The sequence below is a fragment of the Ziziphus jujuba genome, chromosome 3 (assembly GCF_031755915.1).
Source record: "Ziziphus jujuba cultivar Dongzao chromosome 3, ASM3175591v1".
Classification (NCBI taxonomy): domain Eukaryota; kingdom Viridiplantae; phylum Streptophyta; class Magnoliopsida; order Rosales; family Rhamnaceae; genus Ziziphus; species Ziziphus jujuba.
The window spans coordinates 26,750,812-26,776,846 of record NC_083381.1 but is presented as its reverse complement, the minus strand read 5'-3'; the positions used below and the strand labels follow the sequence as shown (position 1 = coordinate 26,776,846).

The following is a 26,035-nucleotide window of genomic DNA, read 5'->3' as shown; positions in this document are numbered from 1 at the left end:
GGCTCTGTAACCTATTAAACACTATTGAACAAAAGCCAATATGGATTTGTCTATTGAAATTTGTATTTTGTTAATCATATATACCTATGAACTATTAAGTTTACAATATAAACAGACGCTTTCATATACTAGTTTAATTATTTAAATTTTAATTTAGCTATGATCGAACCATTAATCTCAATTTCTGTGCCAAGAGAAATTTAAACTATCTTAAGCTTTAATGATCTATATATATATATATGGTTGTGCATGTGTGTGTGTGTTTTCGTGATTAAGAATGGCTCTAGACTTCATTAATATCCTAGGGTGGAGGGTTGGTAGCGCTGGCTTCCTTGGCTCAGCCCCTGCCCAATAAGATCCATACATATATATTTTCTCAATCCTATCTTTCTTGTTCTCAAATTTTATATTCTTCCTCTCTTAATTTTAATACTTGGTATAGTTTATAATACTTTTGGATTGTAAAAATTAATTTAATTGCAAATTCCTTATTAAAATAGTAACTTACTAATTTTGAATGTTTTGTTAACTTTCTCAATCTTATTTTTTGTTAGTTATATTTGACTGTTTTGTCCTTTATATTCCCAAAATATATTAAACACTAGTTGGATTTAGTTTTTGTCCTTTACTTTTTTTTTTTTTTTTCTGTCCAGTGCTTTAAACAGAGAGAATTTTCTCACTGGCTCTGCAATAATATAATAATAAAATTTAACCTGCATTATGAATTTAGATCATTACAATTTGTAATTTTTTAATCGTATTCCTTGAATAAAAAAACATAATCTTTTAGTACTATTTCATATAAATTATTAATTTAACTCCTACTACAGCCATTTCAATTTCTGTGCCAATTAAGAAGTTATATGAGATGGAATTTCTTGACATTTCGCAAAATATATGATAACACTGTTTAATAACATGATAGAGATCAGTTTTGCGACGTGATTTACAATTTCCTGTAAAAGGCAGTCTGATTCGATCAAAGAATTAATTCAACATGGAGATTCCCAAAAATAAAAATAAAATAAAATAAAATAAAATCATAATTTAAAACCCTTTCTTACGTCTTTGTCTTCTAGATATGAATTAATCACGCTAAATGTTTCAGTTAAATCATGAACTTCATTATGATTTTTATTTTGCAACAAACGTAATTAGGTTATTAGGACAATTCCTGCAAAAGAAAAGAAAAGAAAAAAAAAAAAAAAACCCTTCATTATGATTATATATATTTGATATTAGATATAGAGATAATTGATTTAGGATCCGTTTGAAAATTATTATTAAAAATCACTTTAAATCATGATTTTTCAATAATCACTTATTTATTGCTTCTTTTAGACTCATCTAATAAGTGATATTTGTCAAAAGTTTTTAATAATTTTGCATTCTGTGACCAAACATTTTATGAAATATATTTATGGCTGCAAAAAGTGATTATAACCATTTTAAAATCATTCAAACTTGTAATGATAAATGACAAAAACAGAAAATTTATTTTTAGTTATTTGAGTATAAAATAATATCTTTAAACAAATAATTTCTACACACTTCGGTTGACCTTCAATATATTAATATTTTAGCCCATGTCGGGGGTGTCTCGCATGTCATGTCCGTGGAAGCAGAAGCAAATCATATTGTGTTTAACACATCAAGTTTGAGTGAAGCCAATTTCCAATTTGTTTACGTTTTCTAGCTGTGCACAGTTTCTACGTTAAATATCTGTCATAGTCGATTGAAGTCAGCGTTACGATAATTATTAATTATGCAAATCAATAGCCGCATTAACTTATAATGAATTCCCTATTGCCTATTCTTAAATTAATGAATTACCTATAAATTGAAAAACCCAAATTTCAAAATTTCTTTGATATATACAAGAAGTCAAAATTCAAAGCTTTATATATGTATATAAAGGTGTATGTTTAGGAGTATTTTAATATATTAATGTGCTTTAGGAGATGGAAAACGATAAAACACGATGATTGAGGGTGTGACAAAAACCGAAAATTGTGCTTAAAACTGTTTTGTTCAAGAATATTGTGTGGAAATCTTGGTTTTGAGAGAATAAGATGGCTTGCAGTGGAGATCATCATAACATTCTCTTTGCTTGTAAAGATTTTTTCGGAAGATCGGGCGTGCCTTGCCAGCCACAGTCATCATCACCATCACCATCACCATCAGCGTATCAACCTTCTACACATCTTCCAAGCCACCCAAATGCTCACTCATTATTTTTTTTACCTCTTTAATTTACCTCTCTGCCCCCACATTGAAAAAGTCTTACCATTATGCTTGGTTTGCCACTTGGGATGTTGCAGTTAGATGAAACATCATCCAACTGTTTTTAGGTTTGAGTCCTTTGACCTAAATTCAACCGGATTTTAATGGTTTCAAATAATCACATTCCCCTTCCTTTTCAATTCCTCACATCCACACCCTTTAAATTAATATTTATAAACAAATCAAACCACATAATGTGTTAATAAGTTGATATAATTTTTCTTTAGAATTGTGGTGAACCATTTTGCACTCCAACCTCAAACTGAGCCATTTGTGTCTGAGTGACATAAATGGTTCATCTTTTGTGATGTAAGTCTAGCATCAGCATGTAATGTCCCGTCCTGAAAAAATATTTGAAATTTTAAAACTTTAACCGAGTTTGATCAACTGGACAGTTTGTAGATCCCAAGTTTGATTTTTTGTATGGTCAATATTCGGTATACTGTTGTGTAGATGACATTGATACTAGTTTATAGACTGGGAACACGTCAAATTATGAGTTATGGATAAAAAATTATGGTGCTGAAAAGTTTTAAAAATCAGTTTTATGTGACAGCCCAGACCACCTGCATGCGGAATCCTCTTACAACCTAGCCCTCAAGGTTTTAAAAGGCCTCGCAAGGGAAATGTATTCACACCCACTTATATGGAGTGTTTCGTTTCCCTTTCCAACAGATGTGGGATCTCATAATCCTCCCCCCTTGGGACCCAGCATCCTCGCTGGCACACCGATCGGGGTCCGACTCTGATACCATCTGTGACAGCCTAGACAACCCGCATGCGATATTGTCCTCTTTGGGCTTAGTGAATCCTCTTACAACCCAGCCCTCAAGGTTTTAAAAAGCCTCGCAAGGGAAAGGTATCCACACCCACTTATATAGAGTGTTTCGTTCTTCTTTCCAACCGATGTGGGATCTCACATTTATATCAGTGACCAAACTAGTTCTAGATTTTTGTCTGTACCCAAAGCTCTATATAAACGTTGGAAAGTGTGCCAAACAGGAACAAACTCCAAAATATCCATTTTGTTCCCAAACTCTAGAAACTTCTCTCCAGACCTACGGGTTCGAACTAGGTGGTCACCGTTTTATCCAAATTCAACCACCATACTCTTACACGTGCCACACAAGGGGAAAAATCACTCAACGGCAACCTCAACCATAAAATTTCACAGTGAACTGCCGGCCGACATGCCAAGATCCGAACAGTGAAATTGGCAACGGCCTGCTAACTAGGTTGTCGGAGTTTTTGGATTTTTTAGCCATTCCAGGCTAACACACACACCCCTCCTGGTTTTGAAACTGGTAAGGCTTAAGGTTTCACACATGTGGAAAGCCACCAATTTTACCCAACACTTTTGTAGAAAATCATAATTCCAGTACACCAATAGGTTTTATTTATCAATTTTTATATATAAAAAAAGTTATTTCTGAAATATAAAATTGACCAAAAAATGGATTAATTATATTTTAATACTCTGTATTTTAGCTAAATTTCATATTAACTTTCAAATTTAAAATGTTTTATATTAGACTTCCAATTTATAATTTGTTTTATATTAGTTTTGTTTTCAAATTGATTTCAAAATTGATTAATATATAGTTTAAAATTTGAAAAAAAATTGATTAGTTAGTAAATTGAGAAAATTAGTTAAATTTTTTTTAAAATTTATAAACTTTTTGGTAGTCAATTTGGTAATTAGATAAATATAAAATAAAGTATAAATCAAAAGTTTGATATAACATTTTAACCTTGAAGGAAAATTAAAAAAGAAAGAAGATTACACCTTAAAAAAATCTTTTGGGCTTCGTTTTGGCACATTCGGATTAATTAAGAACATGCTATACATTTCAAAACTCTTTGTTCCTGGATTACTTTTGGTAAAATGACTTGACTTGACATCAATGATAAACTTCGGCATATTTTAAAGCTTACAAGTCACATAAAAACAAAATTTAGCACCCCCTCCCTATAATAGGTATTGCATGCTTAGATGCCAAGTTGAAATACCACTGATCCCAAAAATTTAAACTTTTGGGATCAATGGTTTTTGGAATCAATGGTATTTCAACTTCCTCATAACAAAACTGTCACATAAAAAACAAAAGCAAACTATTAAATAGGCAAAAAGAGAAAGCTTAGAAAGCTTTTGATATCTTTTCCTCGACAGGGTCGAAGAAAAAGTTACACTTATTTAATATTATCAAAAAAAAAACAAAAAAAAAAAAAGAGAGTTAAAATAATGTAGAACTTAGTTAAATCCTCATGTTGCCTAAAAAGTTGAACTCTCAAAGTCCTTATTCGATTGCATAAAATCATATTGGTTCCTAAACTACATATTATATGCAAAGCCATGGCTTTAATCTTTAAGATAAAAAGGCTTGCTTGGACTTTCTTACATGCAAGACCATATGGCTTTAATGTTGATTCCAAGTCTCTTCTCTATTCTCATCTCCTTCTTGACCTCTTCACATATTTCATGCAACCAAACCCATCCATTAGACACACTAGACCCATTGGAATTAATTCTGGTTCGGAACATTGTTCTAAACTCATATACTAGCTCAAACCACAACGTTACCTTCCAATATGTAGGCTTAGATGAACCAGACAAATGAACCATTCACTCATGGTAATCAAAATACATTGAAACTCACCGAGCCTTTGTGGTTATCCGGTTCGACAAGTAAACACACGATATTATTGTGGCAGCCCAGACCACCTGCATGCGATATTGTCCTCTTTGGGTCTGGAGAATCCTCTTACAACCCAGCCCTCAAGGTTTTAAAAGGCCTCGCAAGGGAAAGGTATCCACACCCATGTATATGGAGTGTTTCGTTCCCTTTTCCAACTGATGTGGGACTTCACAATCCTCCCCCCTTGGGACCCAGCGTCCTCGCTGGCACACCGATCTGGGTCCGGCTCTGATACCATCTGTGATAGCCTAGACCACCTGCATGCGATATTGTCCTCTTTGCGCCTGGAGAATCCTCTTACAACCCAACCTTCAAGGTTTTAAAAGGCCTTGCAAGGGAAAGGTATCCACACCTACGTATATGGAGTGTTTCGTTCCTCTTTCCAACCGATGTGGGACTTCACAATTATAATGGATTTGGATACCCCTTTGATGAACTCAGATGAACAAACATTTGCTAGTCAAGTTCCATTAACATTTGAACCATTTTTTTTTGAATCCATTCAAAAGAAAGGGCTTGATATATCCCAAGTTGTTGTTCAAAATTTCAGTTGGGGTGGTTTGGAAAGGAAAATATAAGAAAGTGTTGAAGATTTTGTGCTTTTATACAAATGGAACAGTTAACTTGTTTATGAGGCCTTTGGAAGGGATAACAATGGTGTATGATCTTGATGAGATGAAGATTGTTGAATATCATCATAGGGTTGTAGTTTTAGTGCCTCGGGGAAGGGAACTAATTATCATTTCTCCGAGCAGCCACTACCTTTCTTTCCACAACTAAACGATGCACCAATAATTGTTTCCCCTAAGGGGCTAGGATTCACAATCAACGGCATAATATCAAGGTGGTGTATTTGTGAAATTTTCATAATCTCACATTGCCTAATATATGTTACATTGTCTTATACATAGTTGAATCCATTTTATATCTACTTAAGTTTTGAGCAATAATAGTAATCCAACATGGTATTATAATATTAAAAAGATTAAACAAGTTTATGTTCAAAATTCTCTCTCTGTATATATAACACCAATTAACTTCCTTTTGTTATCTTTGAGTTTGTACATCTTAAAATATGTGAGCTAATTTCTCAAATCTTATTCTAGGTATGTTTGTTATAATCCATGATATATTGCTTTTACATTCCAAAAGTATTTGTACAGTGTTCTGTAGAAGCTGTAAGTTTTGAAAAAGTTTAAAACTAAAACCAATAAAGTGTAGTTTTTTTTATAACTTTTTATAAAAAAGATAGCAATTATAAAGAAGCATGATAAAAAATAATTCCAAACACGGCCCTATAAAGCTTAGTTAAAATGTAGTAATTATTCCAAACATGGCCTTATAAAGCTTATTAAAATGTAGTAGTTACAAAATTTGCTTATCCTTATTGTGATTTAGTGAATCAGGCGGGCTAATTGGGATTTCCATCTGGGATATGATGTCCGAGTTCGCCCAATTATATTTTTAGCATCAATCTATGATATTGACAAACAAAAATACCGAGGACCATTATATAGAGGTTACATTTCTAAGGTTTTCATGCCATATATGGACCCAACCGAGTATTGGTATTACAGAACCCTTCTTGACTATGGTGAATTTGGGTTTGGTCAATCAGCAATGTCACTCAATCCTTAGGCTGATTGTCCATTTAATGCTGTCTTTATGGACTCGTACTATGCTGGTCAAGATGGTTCACCCATAATAATAACAAACACTTTTTGTATATTTGAAAAGCATGCCGGAAACATTTTGTGGCGACACACCAAGTTAGATATCATAGATAAAATGCTAAGGGTGTGTTTGGTAGGGTGTATTGGACTGTAATGTATTGCATAATACGGTGTTTGATGATAAAAAAATACGGGAAGGATATTGTATTATCTAATATGCTCCCGTATTTTTTCTTATATAACCTAATACCAACCTTTTTCCTCGTATTATCTAATACAGCGCTCGATTACGCCGCTTCTCCCTGCTTCTCCTCCTCCACTGATCTCTGTCTTTGGTAAGCCTTCTCCATTGTTTTTTTTTTCCTCTCTTCAATCAATCTGTTTTTTTTTTTCCCTTGTATTATTTTTTTTTTCTCACATCTCATATGTTTTTTCCTTGTATAACATAATACACAGATTTTTCTCCATTTAAGCTACTTCTCCTTGCCGTCTCCTCCCCCACGAGTCCCTGTTTCTGGTAAGTATTCTATATTTTGTTTTTCCTTCAATCAATCTGTTCTACTTGGATTCTATTTTTTTTTTCCTTCTATTATTTTTTTTCCCCTTCACATCTCATCTATCTAAATCTCTCTTCACCAATTTCACTTTTTTTTTTCCTATCTTCAATAAACCATCCGGTTGATGGCTTTTGCATCATTTTTTTTTCTAACTCATGTTAAATTTTATTTTTTTTTCCTTTTGATCTGTCAACTACAATGAAGAAGCAGAATATTCGTGATCTGTTGATTGCAAGTAAGTCTTCTCGTTTTATTTCTTTCTTCATGGGCCCCTGCTGATCTATGTTTCTTTTCCTTCCATGGTTGATTGGGTTGCAACCACTCTTGTTCTTTTTCTTTTTTTTTCCTCCTTTCATAACCATAAAATAGGACAAAAAAATGGGTGCTTTCTACCATGTGATTTATTGTTTCAGTTGTATTGAGTTGTTTCCTATTGTCTTTGGTCTATGTTGGGAAGAAGAAAATCATGTAATGTGAGAGTAATAGCAAATGTTTAACATTGCATACCAGCTGTTTGATAAATTGCCTCTGATAATTCCATGCTTTGCCGTGTGTGAGAGTGGCTGTGCTTGCTTGGCCTTATATGTGGTCCTTTTCATGCACTCTGTTTATTCAATTCTTGCTTTGCTCAATGTATGTCTATAACATCTCACACAAATGAATTAAATTATCAAAAAAATTGAGGGAAAAAAGAAGAAGAAAAACATAATAATCAGTGAATTATAGGGGGATGTATGTGAGAGAGAGAAAGAGTGAATGGATGCTTTCTGCCATATGTGTGTGTGTATGAAAAAGAGAGAGAGAGAGAGAGAGAGAGAGAGAGAGAGGAAAAGAGAGAATGGATGTTTTCTGCCATGTGATTTATGTGATCTGTGTGTGTGTGTGTGTGAAAGGATAGAAACTAAATGGTGTATAGTCTGCTTCCGTGTTGATTTTGAAATATATATGGAAAATATACACTATTTGTATATATAAGAATACAAACAAAGTATATGAGATTTCGAGGCCCTCCACTATGTCATTTTCTTTTTTTTATACTTATTGTCCCTTTATTTTTTCTTTTAATTGTTAACCAATAAATTCTTAGCACGTATAAATGCAAGTTTGCCATACAATATATTACAAGAAAGTATTAGTTTTGGGGTTTGGAACCTAGGAGGGATAAAGTAAATTAAATTAAATTATAAAGTATCTTTATCTTTAGTTTAATAACTTTGTAATTAGTCATGAGCCTAATTACAAATTTATTAAGCTAATGATATGTTGTTTGATATGTAATATGTATTGGAGATATTAGTTATTAAATATAAGGAAAGACTTTTGTTTTTATTTAATTGCCAATTTAGTAATTTTTAAATTTTTTTAATATTTTATTTTATTTTTTTAAAATAAAAATAATATGGAAAAAGAAATATAAGATATTTTTGTAATGTTTATTTTTTTAATTGCAATATTTTAAGAAATAAAAAAAATAAAAAATAATACAGTACAATATCAAAACATACCAAACACTATATTATTTTATACAATCCAACACCAAACACAGTATAAATATAATATAATACATTCCAATGCAATTCAATACAATATAGCTTATACCAATATAATCCAATACTGCATACCAAACGGATCCTAAATGCTTTCCATTCACTAATTGATGTCCCCTTTAATTTTTTTTTCCCCCCTAATGAGTGGAGATTACAGTATTCTGGAAATATATACAATTTTGGATAATTAGGATAATCGAGGTGAGGCAAGAGGTCAGTCTAGTGGTGAGAATGGTTGCAACTGTGGACAATTATGATTATCTACTTATTTGGGAATTCAAGCCCAGTGGCTCTGTCAAACTAAGGGTACAATATTTGTATGATTTTTTTTTTTTTTTTTTGGGTTTTATTTAACTGGGAATTTTCGTCTACTTTCACACTTCCTGTATATATTGGGCTAACAGGAATACTACAAGTTAAGGCAGTTAAATACACCAACATTGATCAAATAGAGGAAGAAGTTTATGGTATCTTGTTCTAAAGCGAAGTTACTGGGGTGAACCATGATAACTTTTTGACCTATCATCTAGATCTTGATTGGATGATGAAGAAAATTCCTTTATGAAAACCAATTTGGTGACTAAAACAGGTACCGGACCACAAATCACGTGGGAAGAGCTAGTGGACTACCATAAAGGAGACAGCTAAAACAGCACGGGATGCAAAAATTCAATGGGGATCAAAACCATATGAACTTGTTGTGATAAATCCTAATAAGAAAATTAAACATGGAAATAATTTTTGTTATCGTCTAATTCCGGGATCTATCGATGGTTCCATTGAATCCGATGATTAATATGCACAAATTAAGGGTGCATTTACAAAATATAATATATTGGTTACACCTTATAATAAATCTGAAAAATGGGCAGGTGGACAATATGCTGATCAGAGCAGAGGAGATGTTTATAATCAATTTCAATTGAAATTTTGTTCAAATATATATATAGTATAATACATGAAGCAATTTTCCTTTTTTTTTTTGACTATGCAGAAATAGGGAGATTAAAAACAAGAATATAGTATTGTGGTATACTGTGGGGTTTCACCATGTCCCTTGTGAGGAAGATTTTCCAATCATGCCTACACTTTCCAGTGGATTTGAGCTCCGACCGACCAATTTCTTTGAGAGGAAATGCAGTACTCAAAATGAAGCCTCTAAAGCATGCGGATTGGCCTAATTGCACCGCTCAAAATAAGGAAAATTGTTAACCTCTAGAAGAAGTTGATGTTTCATGTTTGTTCCTTTTACTACCCAAAAAACAAGTTCTTTTTATGTTTTCTGCTTTGACAAATGTTAGAAGCAAGTGAATTTCTGTGAAGCATAAATATGAGTTGGAATAAATTAGAAGGCTAATTATAGCACCAAGCTTTAGTCAGTAAACGGTAAATCATAGCATCGGAAAAATGATCTCAATTGGCTTCTTTATTGTTTTTTGTTTTTTGTTTCTGTTTCTCTATATTTATTTTGGAAATAGGGGATTTGAATTTGAAATCATTGTCTGAAAAATTAATAACTTTTCTAATAGACTCTGCTGAGAATTAAGGTTTACCATTCAATAAGTTAAGTCTAAGAGGACGAGAACAAGAAAGAAACAAAGAAAGAGAAAGAAAAGAAGAGAGGAATGCCAATTAAATATGGTTGAGTCCTAAAACTAAGATTTGTTAGAGGGAAGAAATTTTGAAGTGTCAAATAAACACATACAAATTAATCCCATTGACCAAATATGTGTATTTTTTGTCGAGAAAGAAAAAAGAATAACAGAGAGAGAAAGCAAGAGACCAATAAGAGCAAGGGAAAGCGGACAAGGCAGCCGATCTATAATAACTGGGATATATTAGAAGGAATAAATTCAGAATTATAAAATGAATAACAAATTTACTCATCACCAAATATTTGAATCCTTATACAAAAACATATACGTGTCAATTTCACACCTACGTTAATTTATACCTTGCTCTGTTCCTTCCTTATGACCCGTAAAAAGTCACTATAATATATATACCAAATATCTAAAATTCTGGTTAATTTAAATAATATTAATATTATGTTCAGAGTTACAAATCCATGAAAGAAAAAGATAATATAAAGGAACTTAGTTTTGTTGAAACTAAAATAACGATAAATTAGCCCATTTTTCTTCTTTAAATGATTAATCCATTCTCCAACTACAGGGTAATTAAGAAGAAGTTAATATATGTTTACAATTATCCCTGTATGTATATATATAAGCGGTTTTTATGACTAGTATTGGTCCTATTGGATATTTCATAACTAAACTTTTTAAAGTCATTTGAAACGAAACTTTTCTTTTTTTCATAACTAATTACCCTTATCTTGTCTCGTTATTTTTAGTCATCCACCTTACCATATGTTCGAAGAAGTAATAAATAAAAAAATAATACAAAGACATGTAAAAGTGGAGCTCTATCTTATAAAGGAAATTGGCATGTATGTGGAAAATTTCCAAAAATGTGTGTGTTCTTACTCCGAATTTCAATGTATACGTGGATAGTCCAATATTACTAACATTTCGGCAAATATGAATAAAAACATGAAACTTCAAGAAACATACAAAATTAATGGCGTTTGCCACCGTATCATACTGTAATATTTTGGCGGCAATATAACATATAGCAGCAATGTGCATGCAATAGCTGTAGAGCTCTATCTCTTATTAGATTTAATAGTACGCTTTAGATATTGTTATTTATTGACTCACCCTCAGCTCAGGAACGTCTCGTAATTTCAGAACTTTTTCTTGCTTTGTCACTTTATTGAAATGACTCGACACTTTGTCGTCTATGTCTTGATTAGATAAATCACTAGTATTCAATTTTGTTGCGCCAAGTTTAAAAACATAACCAAAAACTGAAAAACATGCATACTAAATGCGAATTGATGATAATTAACATTTTTATATATATTAATGATATCAACAATTTTATGAAAAAGTTTCCTTTGGCTATCTTTATAGAGAAATATAGAAAAGAGGATTATGTTCACATGTTTTCTTATTAATTTTATTTTTATCCTAGAATTTTCTTTAGATAAAATAAAAGATTAAATTGTCTATTAATTGTTTCCAATATATATATATATATATTTAAATATTTATTTGATTTAAATTTACAATAATATCATTTTTTACCAAAGTTCAAAAAATCGATATCGATGGAAATTTTGAGAGTTTAAAATATAGAAATTTTCATAAAAATATTGAATATCGATAAAAATATAAAAAATGATAGAAATTTATTTTAAAAAATAAAAATTTTTATTTGAACTTTAGAATTAGCTTATTTAATCTATCAATTATCAAATTGATCATAAAACTTGCTAAAATATTGAATGAATGTTATATTTTTCGTTGTAAATTGATTTATAATAAACATTAATGATCATAAATAAATTATTATTAATAAAAATATATCAAAAAATACATATATAATAAAATTATTTATTAACTAAAATATATAAAATGATTATTACAATTACATTGGAGTTTATAAATACCATCTTAATACTACATAGAACTTATAGGTGGTTGAAAATCATCGGCTTCTTCCTTATTTTAATTTTGAGATGTGAAATGTAAGAAGTAATTATGAAAAGATTATCTCCCCGATAATTTTGCATATAATTATTAATATGCCAACCATATGGATCTTGCATTATTGGTTGACTATGTGCATAACTATTACTCTCCGATGGTTAGGTTTGAGATGGTACCTATGGGGTTGCTACTTGATGATATTCCATAAGTATCTATTGAATAAGGATTATGAAAATAACTTCCAACCCTCATTGATTCAAAATTCATAGAAATCGAATCATTTTCTTGTTGTGACATCTCCATGTGTATATTTCATCATCTATTTTCCATATTTGTAAAACAGATATTACTGGGAATAAGATTTTTTAGGTTCAAAAATTTAATTCACAATATTTATATTTTTGTTTTATCAATATTCAATAAGTAGAACTTATTAATGTTATTCAATTCGATTCATTCTATTTTGCTTATATTATTAAATGTTTAAAAGGCAATTAAAAGGTAAAAAAAATTATTAATAAAGTTAATTTAATAAAAAATAATATCAATAATATTTATGAATTTTTTTAAAAAAAATTAAAAGAATTCTATGGATATTTTTGAAATTTCAATGGATATTTCATGAAAATTTCAGAAATTTCTATAAAAATTATAGATTTTTTAATCAAGTTGTTAAGAATTTGGTGTGGATATTTTAAGGAAATTTCCATAAAAATTTTTGTGAAATTTCAAAAATTTTAATAAATATTATGGAATATCTATCCATTTCAATTTAAAATATAAATTTTATTTCGATCCTTTAAAAAAAAGAAAATTTTAAGAAAATTTTAAATATTTTAAACTATGTTTCTTACATGTACGTTAAAGTCATTTTAGGTGCCTAAATCACTTTGTAAGTTAATCACTTGCCATTAGACCAATTATAAATAAGTGGTAAGTTACATACTCATCCATTCTCTTTTATTGGTTTGAACCTTTTGGTCTTTCTCTTCAATTAACCATGTATGTGGATCATACGGTCAATATCACTTGGTCACGTAATGTCAATCTAGTAAATGCGCCCCCCCACCCCCCCCCCCCCCCCCCCAACAAAAAAAAACAAAAAAAAAGTACTAATAATAATAATAATAATAATAACAATAACAAAAAGAAAGAAATTAAAATATATGGCTATAAAATTGGACATTTACCAACCAAACTTGCCCATAAAATTTGCGACGGTTTACTATTTAAGATAAAGAAGTCTTTTCATTTTTCCAAACAAGAAGCCATGTCTTCAACTTGGACACTAACAATTATCCTCTTAGTCTCTTCTCTCCTTACCTTGTTGCCGATCGTAACCGGCGATGAAAACCACCATCTCCACCCACTAGACCCTCTAACCCCATCGGAAATCAACCAGGTCCAAACCATTATCAAACAAACATTCAACACCACTTCCAAAGACAACATAACCTTCCATTACGTAGGCTTAGACGACCCAGACAAACCAACTCTCCTCTCATGGCTATCCAATAATCCTTCCAACACAACACTTCCTCCTCGTCGAGCCTTCGTCATCGTCCGGCTCGACCGAAAATCCCACGAGCTCATCGTCGATTTATCGTCCAATTCAATAGTCTCAAAAAATGTTCACGAAGGCCATGGCTATCCTTTGTTTAATTTGGAAGAGCAAAAACTTGCCCGTATGTTACCACTAACCTATGAACCATTTATCGAATCGATTAATAAGAGAGGGCTTAATGTATCGGAGGTTGACTGCTATGGATTAACTGAGGGGTGGTACGGAGAAGAAAATAGTAGAAGGGCGCTAAAGTTTACATGCTTCTACATGAATGGAACAACTAATTTTTTCATGAGGCCATTGGAGGGAATAACATTGGTGGTGGATGTTGACGAACTAAAGATAGTTGAGTACCATGATAGGGTTAGAGTTCCATTGCCAAAGGCTGAAGGGACTGAGTACCGTTGGTCTTTGCTCAACCAACCTTTAGGTGATCCACATTTGAACCATTTTTCCTTTGACCAACCTGAGGGTTCAGGGGTCAAGATTGAAGGTCACGTTGTTAGGTCAGTGTAGTTTTTCTTTTTCACTGTGTTTTTTTTTTCTTTTTAAATTTTTATTATAGATTATAGTTTGCTGTATAATTTTTCTAATTTGTTTCAAATCTCTTAAAAAAAAAAAAAAATTACAGTGAAGTAGTTCATGAAACGCAAATATATATGCACATGCACTTCCATTGACCGGCCTTTAGCTTAGTTCGGTCAACAACCCTTACTGGGCTACGCTAAACTTCGTCTTCACTTCAATAGTCCAATGCTTAATTTACATCGGGTCCAGGCCCATTGTCATCCTACAAAATACTCTGGGGAATTTAGCCCAATTCCCCTTTTTAAAGGGCTCTAAATCTTACCCCTTCTTTTTTAAGTTTTTTTTTTTATTTATCCCTTATTTCCTATTTTACCCCCAATAAAGTAAAAAATTACTTCACTTTTTCTCTTTTTCATTCCTTCTTTTCGAGATCTCTTCTGCAAAAACCCAACAATACTAGCAATAAGTTAAAATCGCTAGAAGAAATGAATATACAATGCTTAGCATCATCAACCCATGTTTAAAATCATTGAAAAGTTTTCGAAGTTTTCAACTTTTTTAGCCACAATATTCAAAAAACTTGGTCTGCTCCACATTATTACTCTCAATTCTGCCTAGGCCAAAAATATCAAAACGAAGCAAAACCCAATAAATCCCAAAAAAGGGAAAAGGAACATGCTTGGAACCAAATTTTGAGATAGAATGTGATGCAGGAGTGTCCGGCTGCGTGAAGAAGGCGAAGAGCAACGCTACTAGGACTTGTATTTTGATGGTGCTTTTTTTTTTTTTTTCTATTAAAATCAATTATGCCTGGTCAAGAACCAGCTTTAAAAATTTGTTAGGGAGTATGGATGAAAGAAGGAGAAAAGACGATAACTTTTATGAAAGCAAAAATGAATTTTACTTATTTTATATTAAATAAGGGTAATTCAGAAATATTTGAAAATAGATGGGCAAAACAAAAAATATTTGAGCAAAGAGGGTATATTTCATTACGCTTATAACTAAGGGGTATTGGGTTAAATTCCCTAAATACTTTTTGATTTATTTAATAGTGCTTAACTTAGAAATGTTTTTATACGTGCATTGTGTTGTTTTGAGGGGAAAAAAAAAAAATTTAATTTGAACAGCTTAGTGATAAATTCTGATTATTTTTTTTTTAACGATTCTGAATTTGAATTATTATAAACCCTTAATGTTAAAAAGAATTATTTATATATTAAGAATAATTTCCAAAACACCATTTGTATTCTTTGTGGAAAAATCTTAAACACAGAGTCTAATGGGATGGAGAAAGCATATATCAAAGTTCAAAATAATGTAATTTTCAAAGTTTATTATTGTTATTGTTATTATATATATATATATATATATTTATAACGTGGCAATGGATCAGATGGGCAAATTGGGAATTCCATTTGGGATTTGATGCAAGAGCTGGACCAGTTATATCGTTGGCATCAATTTACGACCGAGAGCAGGGAAAATACCGTGCAGTAATGCACAGAGGATCAATATCAGAGCTGTTTGTACCGTACATGGATGAAACAGAGGAATGGTACTACAAAACCGTATTCGACGTGGGAGAGTATGGAGCTGGTCAATCGGCATCTTCACTTGCTCCTTCAGCCGATTGCCCTCCCAATGCTGTTTTCTTTGAAGGTTACTTCGCTGGGAGAGACGGTAAGCCTGTTCATGTGCCTAATGCTATCTGTATTTTTGAGCACCAATCTGGCAACATTTTGTGGCGTCACACTGAAGCAGAACTCCCTGAAACTGTAAGTTCATATATATATATATATATGTGTGTGTGTGTGTGTGTGTGTGTATTATACACCCATATCATACGTTTGATTATATATAATTCATGTATTATTTAATTACACGTAATTGTATATTCATGTCTATTATAATAAATAAATCATTTGTTGGGAGCCTATGATCCGATTACATCTAATATTTACCTATTATATTACAAAAATTATACGCATTCAAATGTTGGACATCCAACATTAGCTAGATGACAATGCCTAATAAAATAAATAATATGTATATATGCATTGCTTGTATGTATTATATATAGATATATAAAGATAGATAGATGAGAGTAAGTGTGGAATGTTACTTATTTTTGTATATTGCAGGTAACAGAGTCCAGGGCAGAGGTGAGCTTGGTGGTAAGGACAGTGATGACTGTAGGGAACTATGACTATATATTTGATTGGGAATTCAAGCCAAGTGGCTCTATTAAAATTGGGGTATGTTATTTGTGCCTTTTTATAAATTATACACGAACCAAAGTTAATCAAATGAACAGAAATTCAGGTATATATTCTGAAAATTGTAAATGGAACTGCTCTTTGTAATTGGGTTATAAAATATTTTGTTTATTAATTTTTATACCTACTTATAGACTAAAATTAATTTGCCCGAACAGGTTGGGCTAACCGGGATACTAGGAGTAAAGGGAGCAGAATATACCAACACAGACCAAATAAAAGGAGATGTCCATGGTGTATTGCTAGCAGATAATGTTTTGGGTATCAACCACGACCACTTCTTCGTCTTCTATCTCGACCTCGACATAGATGGTGAATCAAATTCCTTTGTGAAAAATAACCTTGTCACCAAACGAGTCACAAATGATAACTCACCCCGGAAGAGTTACTGGACCGTTGAGAGTCAGACCGCAAAAACTGAGTCTGATGCTCGAGTTAAGCTGGGTTTAGAGCCATCCGAGTTAGTTGTGGTTAACCCCAATAAGAAAACCAAACCAGGAAATAATCATGGTTATCGTATAATTCCCGGTTCACTTTCTAGTATTTCTCTTCTATCAGAGGATGATTATCCACAAATTCGAGGTGCATTTAGTAGATATAATGTGTGGGTTACACCTTATGATAAATCTGAAAAATGGGCAGCTGGACAATATGTGGATCATAGCCGAGGTGATGATACCTTAGCAGTTTGGAGCCACAGGTATAACTGGTTCTGATATTTTGTATGTGTTTTCTTTTCGAAAAATGTGTTATTTATCATAGCCAGTGATATTCAATAATACTAAGGACACTAATTAATTGTTTACATGATAAAATGATGATGTTATAGACTTTATTTATCCACGTTAAGATTATATACTGTTAGATGATGTTATAGATTGGTTTTACATGCAGAAATAACAATTTAATCTGTGTTAAAATAAATTCAAATATAGTTAATTAATTATTGTCTTATTTAACATTGGTTCCACAGAATCATTATCATGGAAGACAGTAAAATTCTCTTTTTTCTTCTCATGGATTTTAGTCTTAATTTAAGACTTACTTATTATTATTTTTTTATTTGCAGGAATAGAGAGATTGAAAAGAAGGACATAGTGCTGTGGTATACATTAGGTTTTCATCATGTGCCTTGTCAGGAAGACTTTCCGGTGATGCCAACTCTTAGTGGTGGGTTCGAGCTCCGACCAACCAATTTCTTTGAGAGGAATCCAGTGCTTAAAGTGAATCCTCCTACCACTATGTAACATGGTCTAGGTTCACTAAAAAAGCTTGGTTAATTTAATATTATAAAATTTCCGACAACAAGGAAAGGGTACCAAATTATGATATTTCTTACATGTTTTTATTATTCTAATCAGCCAAGCTAGTAATTATAAGATGAGAGTTGATCTTAGTTCTTTATTGCCACTCTTGGTTTATTATTTTGGTATTATATAAATTTATATACATAAACATGGCATAGAAAGTTCGCCATATATATATCATGCCAAAAGAACAGAAAATTTGAAAATTTTATGGCACATTGCCAGCAGATAATACTGTTGGGATAAACCATGACAATTTTTTAAGATATTATCTTGATCTTGATGTATGATGGTGAAGAAAATTACTTTGTGAAGACCAATTTGGTCACCAAACGAATATCGGACAGCAATATCTCCCCAAGGAAGAGCTATTGGACCGTTAAAAAAAAGACAGCTAAAACTGAACCGGCCCGAAGCAAAAATCAAGCCGGGATTGAAGCCATTTGAATTTATTGTGATCAATCCTAATAACAAAACCAAACTAGGAAATAATATCGTTTACCGACTACTTCCCTGTCCGGTTTCTAAGTCCACTTTATCCAGATGATGATTACCCACAAATCCAAGGTGCTTTTACAAAGTATAATGTTTGGGTTACACCTTCTAACAAGTCTGCAAAATGGGCAGCAGGACAAGGCAGACGAGACGACGCCTTAGCAGTTTGGAGCCTCAGTTAGTGTATATTTTCTTACCAGTTTGTTATCAGGTCTATCTAACAATATTAAACTAATGTCTCTGGTTACTTCCACTAAATTTTTTGAAATTTACTTAATTGAGTTGGATTTATCATTTAAAAAAGACTTTAAAAGTTAGTACATTATGGGATATATATTATAAGCGATTGAGGGTGTGTATATAAATATATAGAAAGTAATATATACAAAATATGTTTTCAACAAAAAAAATGATAGTACTTCCGCGTGCCAAATGCTAAATGCTAAGAGTGCTATCCTAATTAATAATTTAATATTAAAATTTTAATTAAACAAATAATAACTTATCAAGTTATTAGATAACTAATATACTGTAAAATATATATTTATAACGGAACAAACACATATATATATATATATATATATATATTTATTGAAAGACTTGGTATATATATAGTTATTATTATAATTTTTTTCTGCTTTGGTTTGCTTTTAAGTCGTAAATATATATATACATATATAAAATAATTATCCAATCAATATATTTTGATTTTATAAAGTTAGAATACAGTATAAAATAGTTAAATTAAAATGAAAATAATTAATTTACTTAATTAATTTAAACTGTATTTTAATTTTATAAAATTAAAATATTTTACATTTCAATTTTATAAAATTAAAATATTCTAGCTGAATCATAACTATATATATATATATATATATATTTGTCGATAATAAATATATGTTTGTTTGATGAGTAGAAATGGAGGTATCGAAAACGAGGAGAGTAGTACGGTATACCATGGTGTTTCATCCTGTACCAATCCATGAAGATTTTCCAGTGATGCCTCCTATGACCCGTGGATTTGAACTCCGACCGGCCAACTTGTTTGAGAGCAATCCAGTGCTCAAATTGAAGCCGTCCACGGTTTTTGGCCTAATTGCGCATCCCAACACTAAATGGATTTTGACATTAATTTGTCTTTGGAAGACACCTTCTTTGTAACTACAATATAGCAAATTAGGAACAGATTTGGCATCAAACACAAATGAATAAAAATGCAGGTGGTGTTAAAGCTTATTTTGGTCAAGAATGATATTATTAAATAGTTTGCTGAATGGTTGATTCTTTAATTTCTACTCGATAAATCTTTAATGCCGGCCATTTTTGTAATGGCATTGACTTGCACCCTGACAACGACTTTGGAACAGACGAGCCCAAATCATATGGGCTGTCTCAGCATGATGCGGTTAGCGGGAGTTTTTTCTGCGTCATGTTGGGCTCTTATTCCTACTTTAACCCCAAAAGGAAGTAAATAATAATAATAAATAAATAAATAAAATAAAAAGAAAATTAAGTCTAATTGTACTTTCAATGGAACAGATTTAGACTCTAACTTCCAAGTTGTCTACTTTAAATCAGTAATCTCTATGCAAGCAATCTATAGAACAGTTAATTAATATTTAACGCAGAACGTGCAGATTACAAAATAAATGAATATTACCTAGAGTTGATTGATAGTTACTGAATATATATATATAAAAAATTATATACATTTATAACTATCATTTTTCTAATTTAATTTGAATAACTCAACGTATTTATTTTATTGACAAATAAGTAGAACCACAAACTTTTTATATCAATTACTTCTAGAAGCATTTTGTAAGTTCAAAATTTCTTAAAAATAACAAATTGATAAATTAAGCATCACCCATTTAACCAATATTGGAATTAAATACATTTTCAAAATAAAAGTTAATAAAATTAAAAATTATGATATTAGATTCAAGGTGAGAGCAATTTGTAATCAAATGTCATCCTTTCCTTTTTTTTTTTTCTTTTTTTTTGGTTGTTGGTGACATAGCACTACTTGACTAAGCTTTTATATATATATATATATATATATATATATATTTTATACGTATATATATATATATATATTTTTTTTTTGGTAATAGTTGACTAAGTTTTTATATTTAGCCCAAACGGGGCTGGATTTTCCGAGCACATGCAAAGTCTTTTCACATGGCAGCTTCAATGGTGAGACAACCAAGTCTCTTCATCATCATCTTCTTCGCTTTCGCCTTTTCACGTACCTCTTGCGACCATCACCATCCACTAGACCCTCTGACTCCGGCGGAATTCATTGCCGTTCGGAATGTCATTAAGAAGTCATACCCCACTTCATCAAAATATAACCTTACTTTCCAATACATAGGCCTAGACGAGCCAGATAAACACACCGTTCTCTCATGGCAATCAAAACCAAGCAATACCGAAACCCAAACCCCACCACGCCGAGCCTTTGTGATTACTCGGTTCGATAAACAATCTCACGAGATCGTAGTCGATTTATCGAGCCGTTCCATAGTCTCTAAGACAGTATACAAAGGTCATGGTTACCCTTTGTTGACCTTAGAGGAACAAGTAGTTGCAAGCGAATTGCCACTTACTTATGCACCTTTTATTGAATCCGTGAAAAAGAGAGGGCTTAATATATCCCACGTTGTTTGCTCAACATTTTCAATTGGGTGGTTTGGAGAGGAAAAGAGTAAGAGAGTGCTGAAGATTCAATGTTTCTACACAAATGAAACAGTAAACTTATATATGAGACCGTTGGATGGTATAACAGTGGTGGTTGATCTTGACGAGTTAAAGATCGTTGAATACAATGACAGGTTCGTAGTTCCGGTGCCGAAAGGTGAGGGAACTGAGTACCGGTTGTCGAAGCTGAAGCCGCCTTTCGGTCCACATCTGAACAGTGTAGCCGTAGAATCGCCGGATGGACCAGGATTCACAATCGACGGCCATACTATCAGGTCAGTGATTTGATGACTGGCCTAGGCATTGGACAGCATTTTTACTCTAAAAAATTAAAGCATGCACACAATTTGTTTATCTATTTATTTGTATATATATATATATATATATATATATTTTTTTTTTTGAATCAATTCACAGCTTTTAATTGACTCATTTATTTTAACTTAACGTGCAAGCTTGATGGATTATAATTTAGAAACAACCAGAAAGTACTAATAATGAAATCATAATTTCGTATATTTTTCCTTGGGAAATAAATTAAAGCTCGTTATAATTAATTAGACTAGCTAGTTAGCAGAGTATCCTTCGAATTGTTTTTTTTTTTTTTTTTTTTTTTTTTTTTTAAGTTTTGGTACTTGATTAGCAATTAAACTAATAAATTTTATTTAATTTTTTTGGTTCAAAAGAAATTTAAATTAATTATTAATACGTAATGTAGTGGTTATAAATTGTATTTGATCTGCCTTCAATATTGCTTCATACAACATGATAATTCTACGTAACCATTTTATACTCTCTTTTTTTTTGGGTAATAGAAGCTATTTTATACTTGATTGTAGTTTTAAAAATTAACTTGTTTTTTCGAAGGAAAAAATTAACTTAATCATACCTTTTTTCCTTTTTTTTTTTTTTTTTTTGGCTAAAGAAATTGATTATACTTTTTGCTATTATATATTTGTTCGTTATTTTATGAGCGCGCCCTTTTTCGTTCTAGAAATAAAAATTTGAGGTTTTAATCTAGTAGTTGTGAAACTAGTATTGCTACTTGTACTAACTACCATGTTACATAAGTTTAGTATTCAAAAAATTCATGGACTTTTATTTTCCGTACAATACTAAAATATCATACTATTCAAATTTCAAACACACATGAAAAAAAAAAAAAAAGAAAAAAAAGAAAGAAAGCGACAAAGAATTTTGTTTCATTCACAATGGTCAAGCTTGTTTATTAAATTTAAACTGGGATTAGAAAATGAAAGATTAGTATCTTGTATATTTCTTTGTCCACATCTAGTAGTTTTGATCCAATAGCATATTCCTGAATGGAATCATATAAGAGATTCTAGAATCCTAGTTATATAATCGTGAATTCAAAACAAGAATATTGTGAGTCATAATTAATCATATAGAGCTAGCTTTTCTATATTCTATGAGCAAATTGTACAGCCTTCACACTAGCTAGCTAATATATACCAAGAGCCAGTGCGAAAGTACAAAAAGGTTATTAGTTCTGTGTCCTTGAACTATGCAAATATTTACACTTTGGTCCTTATTTGGTTTCTAATTGTTTCTAATATAGAAGCAGTTGAAAATATAAACAGATAATTATGAAGCCAATATGCACCAAATTAAATGAGGAAAATAACAAATTTTTTTTTGTGGCATATTGGCCTTTCAATTCTAATTTTTATTACACTTAATTTTTAAAATTATTTTTAATCTAATTTTTATTAGTTTTAATTTGAGCTATGCAATGTATTTATTGTAATATAAAAACAATAAAATTACAAAATTACATGATCCCATAAGACCATGTTATATTACATGAAATGCATTGCATAATTTAAAATTGTTAAAAACTAAACTAAATATGGTTCTGAAAATTAAAATGCAACAAAAATTAAAGTTCAGAAATTAAAATGCCACAAATAAGAGTTTAAGAATCAAAGTATAAATATAGGTATAGTTTAAGGACCAGCAAAGCTAATAACCTTTATAAAAATTAAATCAAGAAGAAGACTAGTGCATTGTCAACACGTTTATCTATTATAGATCTCCGCATGCTTTTGACTTTCCTATGATCTACTAATTAATGAATATTATTTCTATATTCTAAATATCTTGAGCTGTCGCTATATTTTGCGTAAAGATTGATGTCCTGCTTTATTTTGTGTATAGATATGTCGATTATTGAGTAACGAGATTATGCTAAAAAAAATCATAAAATTAACAACACATAAAAGTTAAAATTGTATAATAATCGTTTGGATTAGGTACAATTTCATAATAATTCATTGTGATCAGGTGGGCTAACTGGGAATTCCATCTTGGATATGATATCCGAGCTGGTCCAATTATATCTCTGGCCTCAATCTATGATCTTGAAAAGCAAAAATATCGCAAAGTATTGTATAGAGGCTATTTGTCCGAACTCTTCGTGCCATACATGGACCCAACCGAGGAATGGTACTACAAAACCTTCTTTGATTGTGGCGAATTTGGGTGCGGTCTATTTGCAGTGTCACTCGAACCATTTACTGATTGCCCATCTAATGCTGTGTTCTTAGATGCCTACTATGCAAAACAGGATGGTGAGCCTGTCCAAATATCAAACGCTTTTTGTGTTTTCGAAAAGCATGCTGGGGACATCCTGTGGCGTCACACTGAGCCAGGTATTCCTGGCGAAACGGTAGGTGCTATAACATTTAAATTAATTTCTCTAATTTTGAATATTAATTAAAAAAATTATCAAATTTAGTATAAACCAATGACACTTGTATACTTTGTAAATATTTTGGTAGATTATATAAGATGTTAGCTTTAGCATTATTTATTTATTTATTTATTTTGATTTGGATGTCGCTTTTTGGTCTAATTAAATCAAAGGTGAGGGAGGTTAGGCCAGAGGTGAGCCTTGTGGTGAGAATGGTTGCGACGGTGGGCAATTATGACTACATACTTGATTGGGAATTCAAACCTACTGGCTCCATCAAAGTTAAGGTATATATACAATTTTACAATATGGTTGTGAATTTACTAATGAACATTATAATATGAGAAAAAGGATTAAAATTATTTGAACTTTGTCTCTGCTTATATTATACATGTATAGGTTGGGCTAACAGGAATACTAGAAGTTAAGGCAGATATATACACTCATACCGATCAAATAAAGGAAGATGTTTATGGCACATTACTAGCAGAGAACACTATAGGTGTAAACCATGACCATTTCTTGACATATTATCTTGATATTGATGTTGATGGAGAAGACAATTCCCTCGTCAAGAGAAACTTGGTTACGAAACCAGAAACCAAAAACATATCTCCGAGAAAGAGTTATTGGACAGTTTCAACCGAGACAGCTAAAACCGAATCGGAAGCAAGAATCAAGCTGGGATTGAAGCCATCTGAATTGGTGGTGATCAATCCTAATAAGAGAACCAAACTAGGAAATAATATCGGTTACCGATTACTTCCTGGTTCGGTTTCTAGTCCGCTTTTATCAGATGATGATTATCCACAAATCCGAGGTGCATTTACAAAGTACAATGTTTGGGTTACACCTTATAATAAGTCTGAAAAATGGGCAGCAGGACAATATGTTGACCAAAGCAGAGGCGATGATACCTTAGCAGTTTGGAGCCTAAGGTACATATTTTATTATATTATCAATATGCACAATCAAATTTTTTTTTTTTTTTTTTTTGGTTCAAAATCAAACTAAACTTTGAATTTATTTTGTTTGGTGAGCAGAAATAGGGACATTGAGAACAAGGATATAGTATTGTGGTACACTTTGGGGTTTCACCATGCACCTTGCCAAGAAGATTTTCCGGCGATGCCGACTCTGACCGGTGAATTTGAGCTCCGACCGGCCAACTTTTTTGAGAGCAATCCAGTGCTTAAAACCAAGCCTCCAAAGCATGTAGCTTTGCCTAATTGCTCCAGTACCCATCACTAATTGCTCAAAAAAAATAAAATAAAACAAAATAAAATTTGCTCCTTGTTGAAGCGACTTTAATTTCTGGTATGGCTCTGTGACCTAATATACAAAAACCAGTATGTTTATGGCACAATTAGACTCTTTCATATACCAATTTAATTATTTAAATTTTAATTTTAGCTATGATTGAACCAATTAATCTCAATTTATATGTCAAGAGGAATTTAAACCATCTTAAGCTCTAATAATTTGTGTGTGTGTGTATGTGTGTGTGTGTGTGTGTGTGTGTGTGTTGTGACTAAGAATGGCTCTAGGCTTTATTAATATCCTAGGGTGGAGAATTGGTGGCGCTGGCTTCCTTGGCTCAGCCCCTGCCCAATAAGATCCATAAATATATATTTTCTCAATCCTATCTTTCCTGTTCTCAAATTTTATATTCTTCCTCTCTTAATTTTAACACTTATTATAGTTTGTAATACTTTTTGAATTGTACAAAATAATTTAATTACAAATTCCATATTAAAGTAGTTACTTATTAATTTTGAATGTTTTGTTCATTTTCTCAATCTAATTTTTCTGTTTTGTACTTTATATTCCCAAAACATATTAGACACTAGTTGTATTTAGTTTTTGTCCTTTACCTTTTTCTATCCAGTGCTTTAAACAGAGAGAATTTTCGCACTGGCTCTGCAATAGACAGATAATTTAGGATCCGTTACCTTAGGATAAATCCTGCAAAATAAAAGAAAACAAACTTCATTATGATTATATATATTTGATATTAAATAGAAAGATAATTAATTTAGGATCCGTTTGAAAATGATTTTTAAAAACCACTTTAAATGATTTTTCAATAACTATTTGTTTATTACTTCTTTTAATTAACGAATAAGTGAT

General features: G+C 31.5%; 2 protein-coding genes and 1 pseudogene across 2 annotated transcripts; all 3 read left to right on the top strand.

Moving 5' to 3' along the window:
* The first annotated feature begins 5,389 nt into the window (after positions 1–5,389).
* LOC107423188 (amine oxidase [copper-containing] alpha 2, peroxisomal-like) lies at positions 5,390–10,261 on the top strand (annotated as a pseudogene).
* Positions 10,262–13,531: 3,270 nt separating this feature from the next.
* On the top strand, positions 13,532–18,094 carry LOC107423189 (amine oxidase [copper-containing] alpha 2, peroxisomal). The gene is made up of 5 exons (XM_048477030.2): positions 13,532–14,383; positions 15,802–16,183; positions 16,550–16,663; positions 16,843–17,384; positions 17,754–18,094. The coding sequence occupies exons 1-5, from the start codon at positions 13,584–13,586 to the stop codon at positions 17,929–17,931; spliced, it is 2,016 nt and encodes a 671-aa protein (XP_048332987.1). The 5' UTR covers positions 13,532–13,583; the 3' UTR covers positions 17,932–18,094.
* Positions 18,095–20,634: 2,540 nt separating this feature from the next.
* On the top strand, positions 20,635–25,255 carry LOC107423190 (amine oxidase [copper-containing] alpha 2, peroxisomal). The gene is made up of 5 exons (XM_016032719.3): positions 20,635–21,467; positions 23,497–23,881; positions 24,079–24,192; positions 24,305–24,843; positions 24,949–25,255. The coding sequence occupies exons 1-5, from the start codon at positions 20,674–20,676 to the stop codon at positions 25,154–25,156; spliced, it is 2,040 nt and encodes a 679-aa protein (XP_015888205.3). The 5' UTR covers positions 20,635–20,673; the 3' UTR covers positions 25,157–25,255.
* Positions 25,256–26,035: the final 780 nt, after the last annotated feature.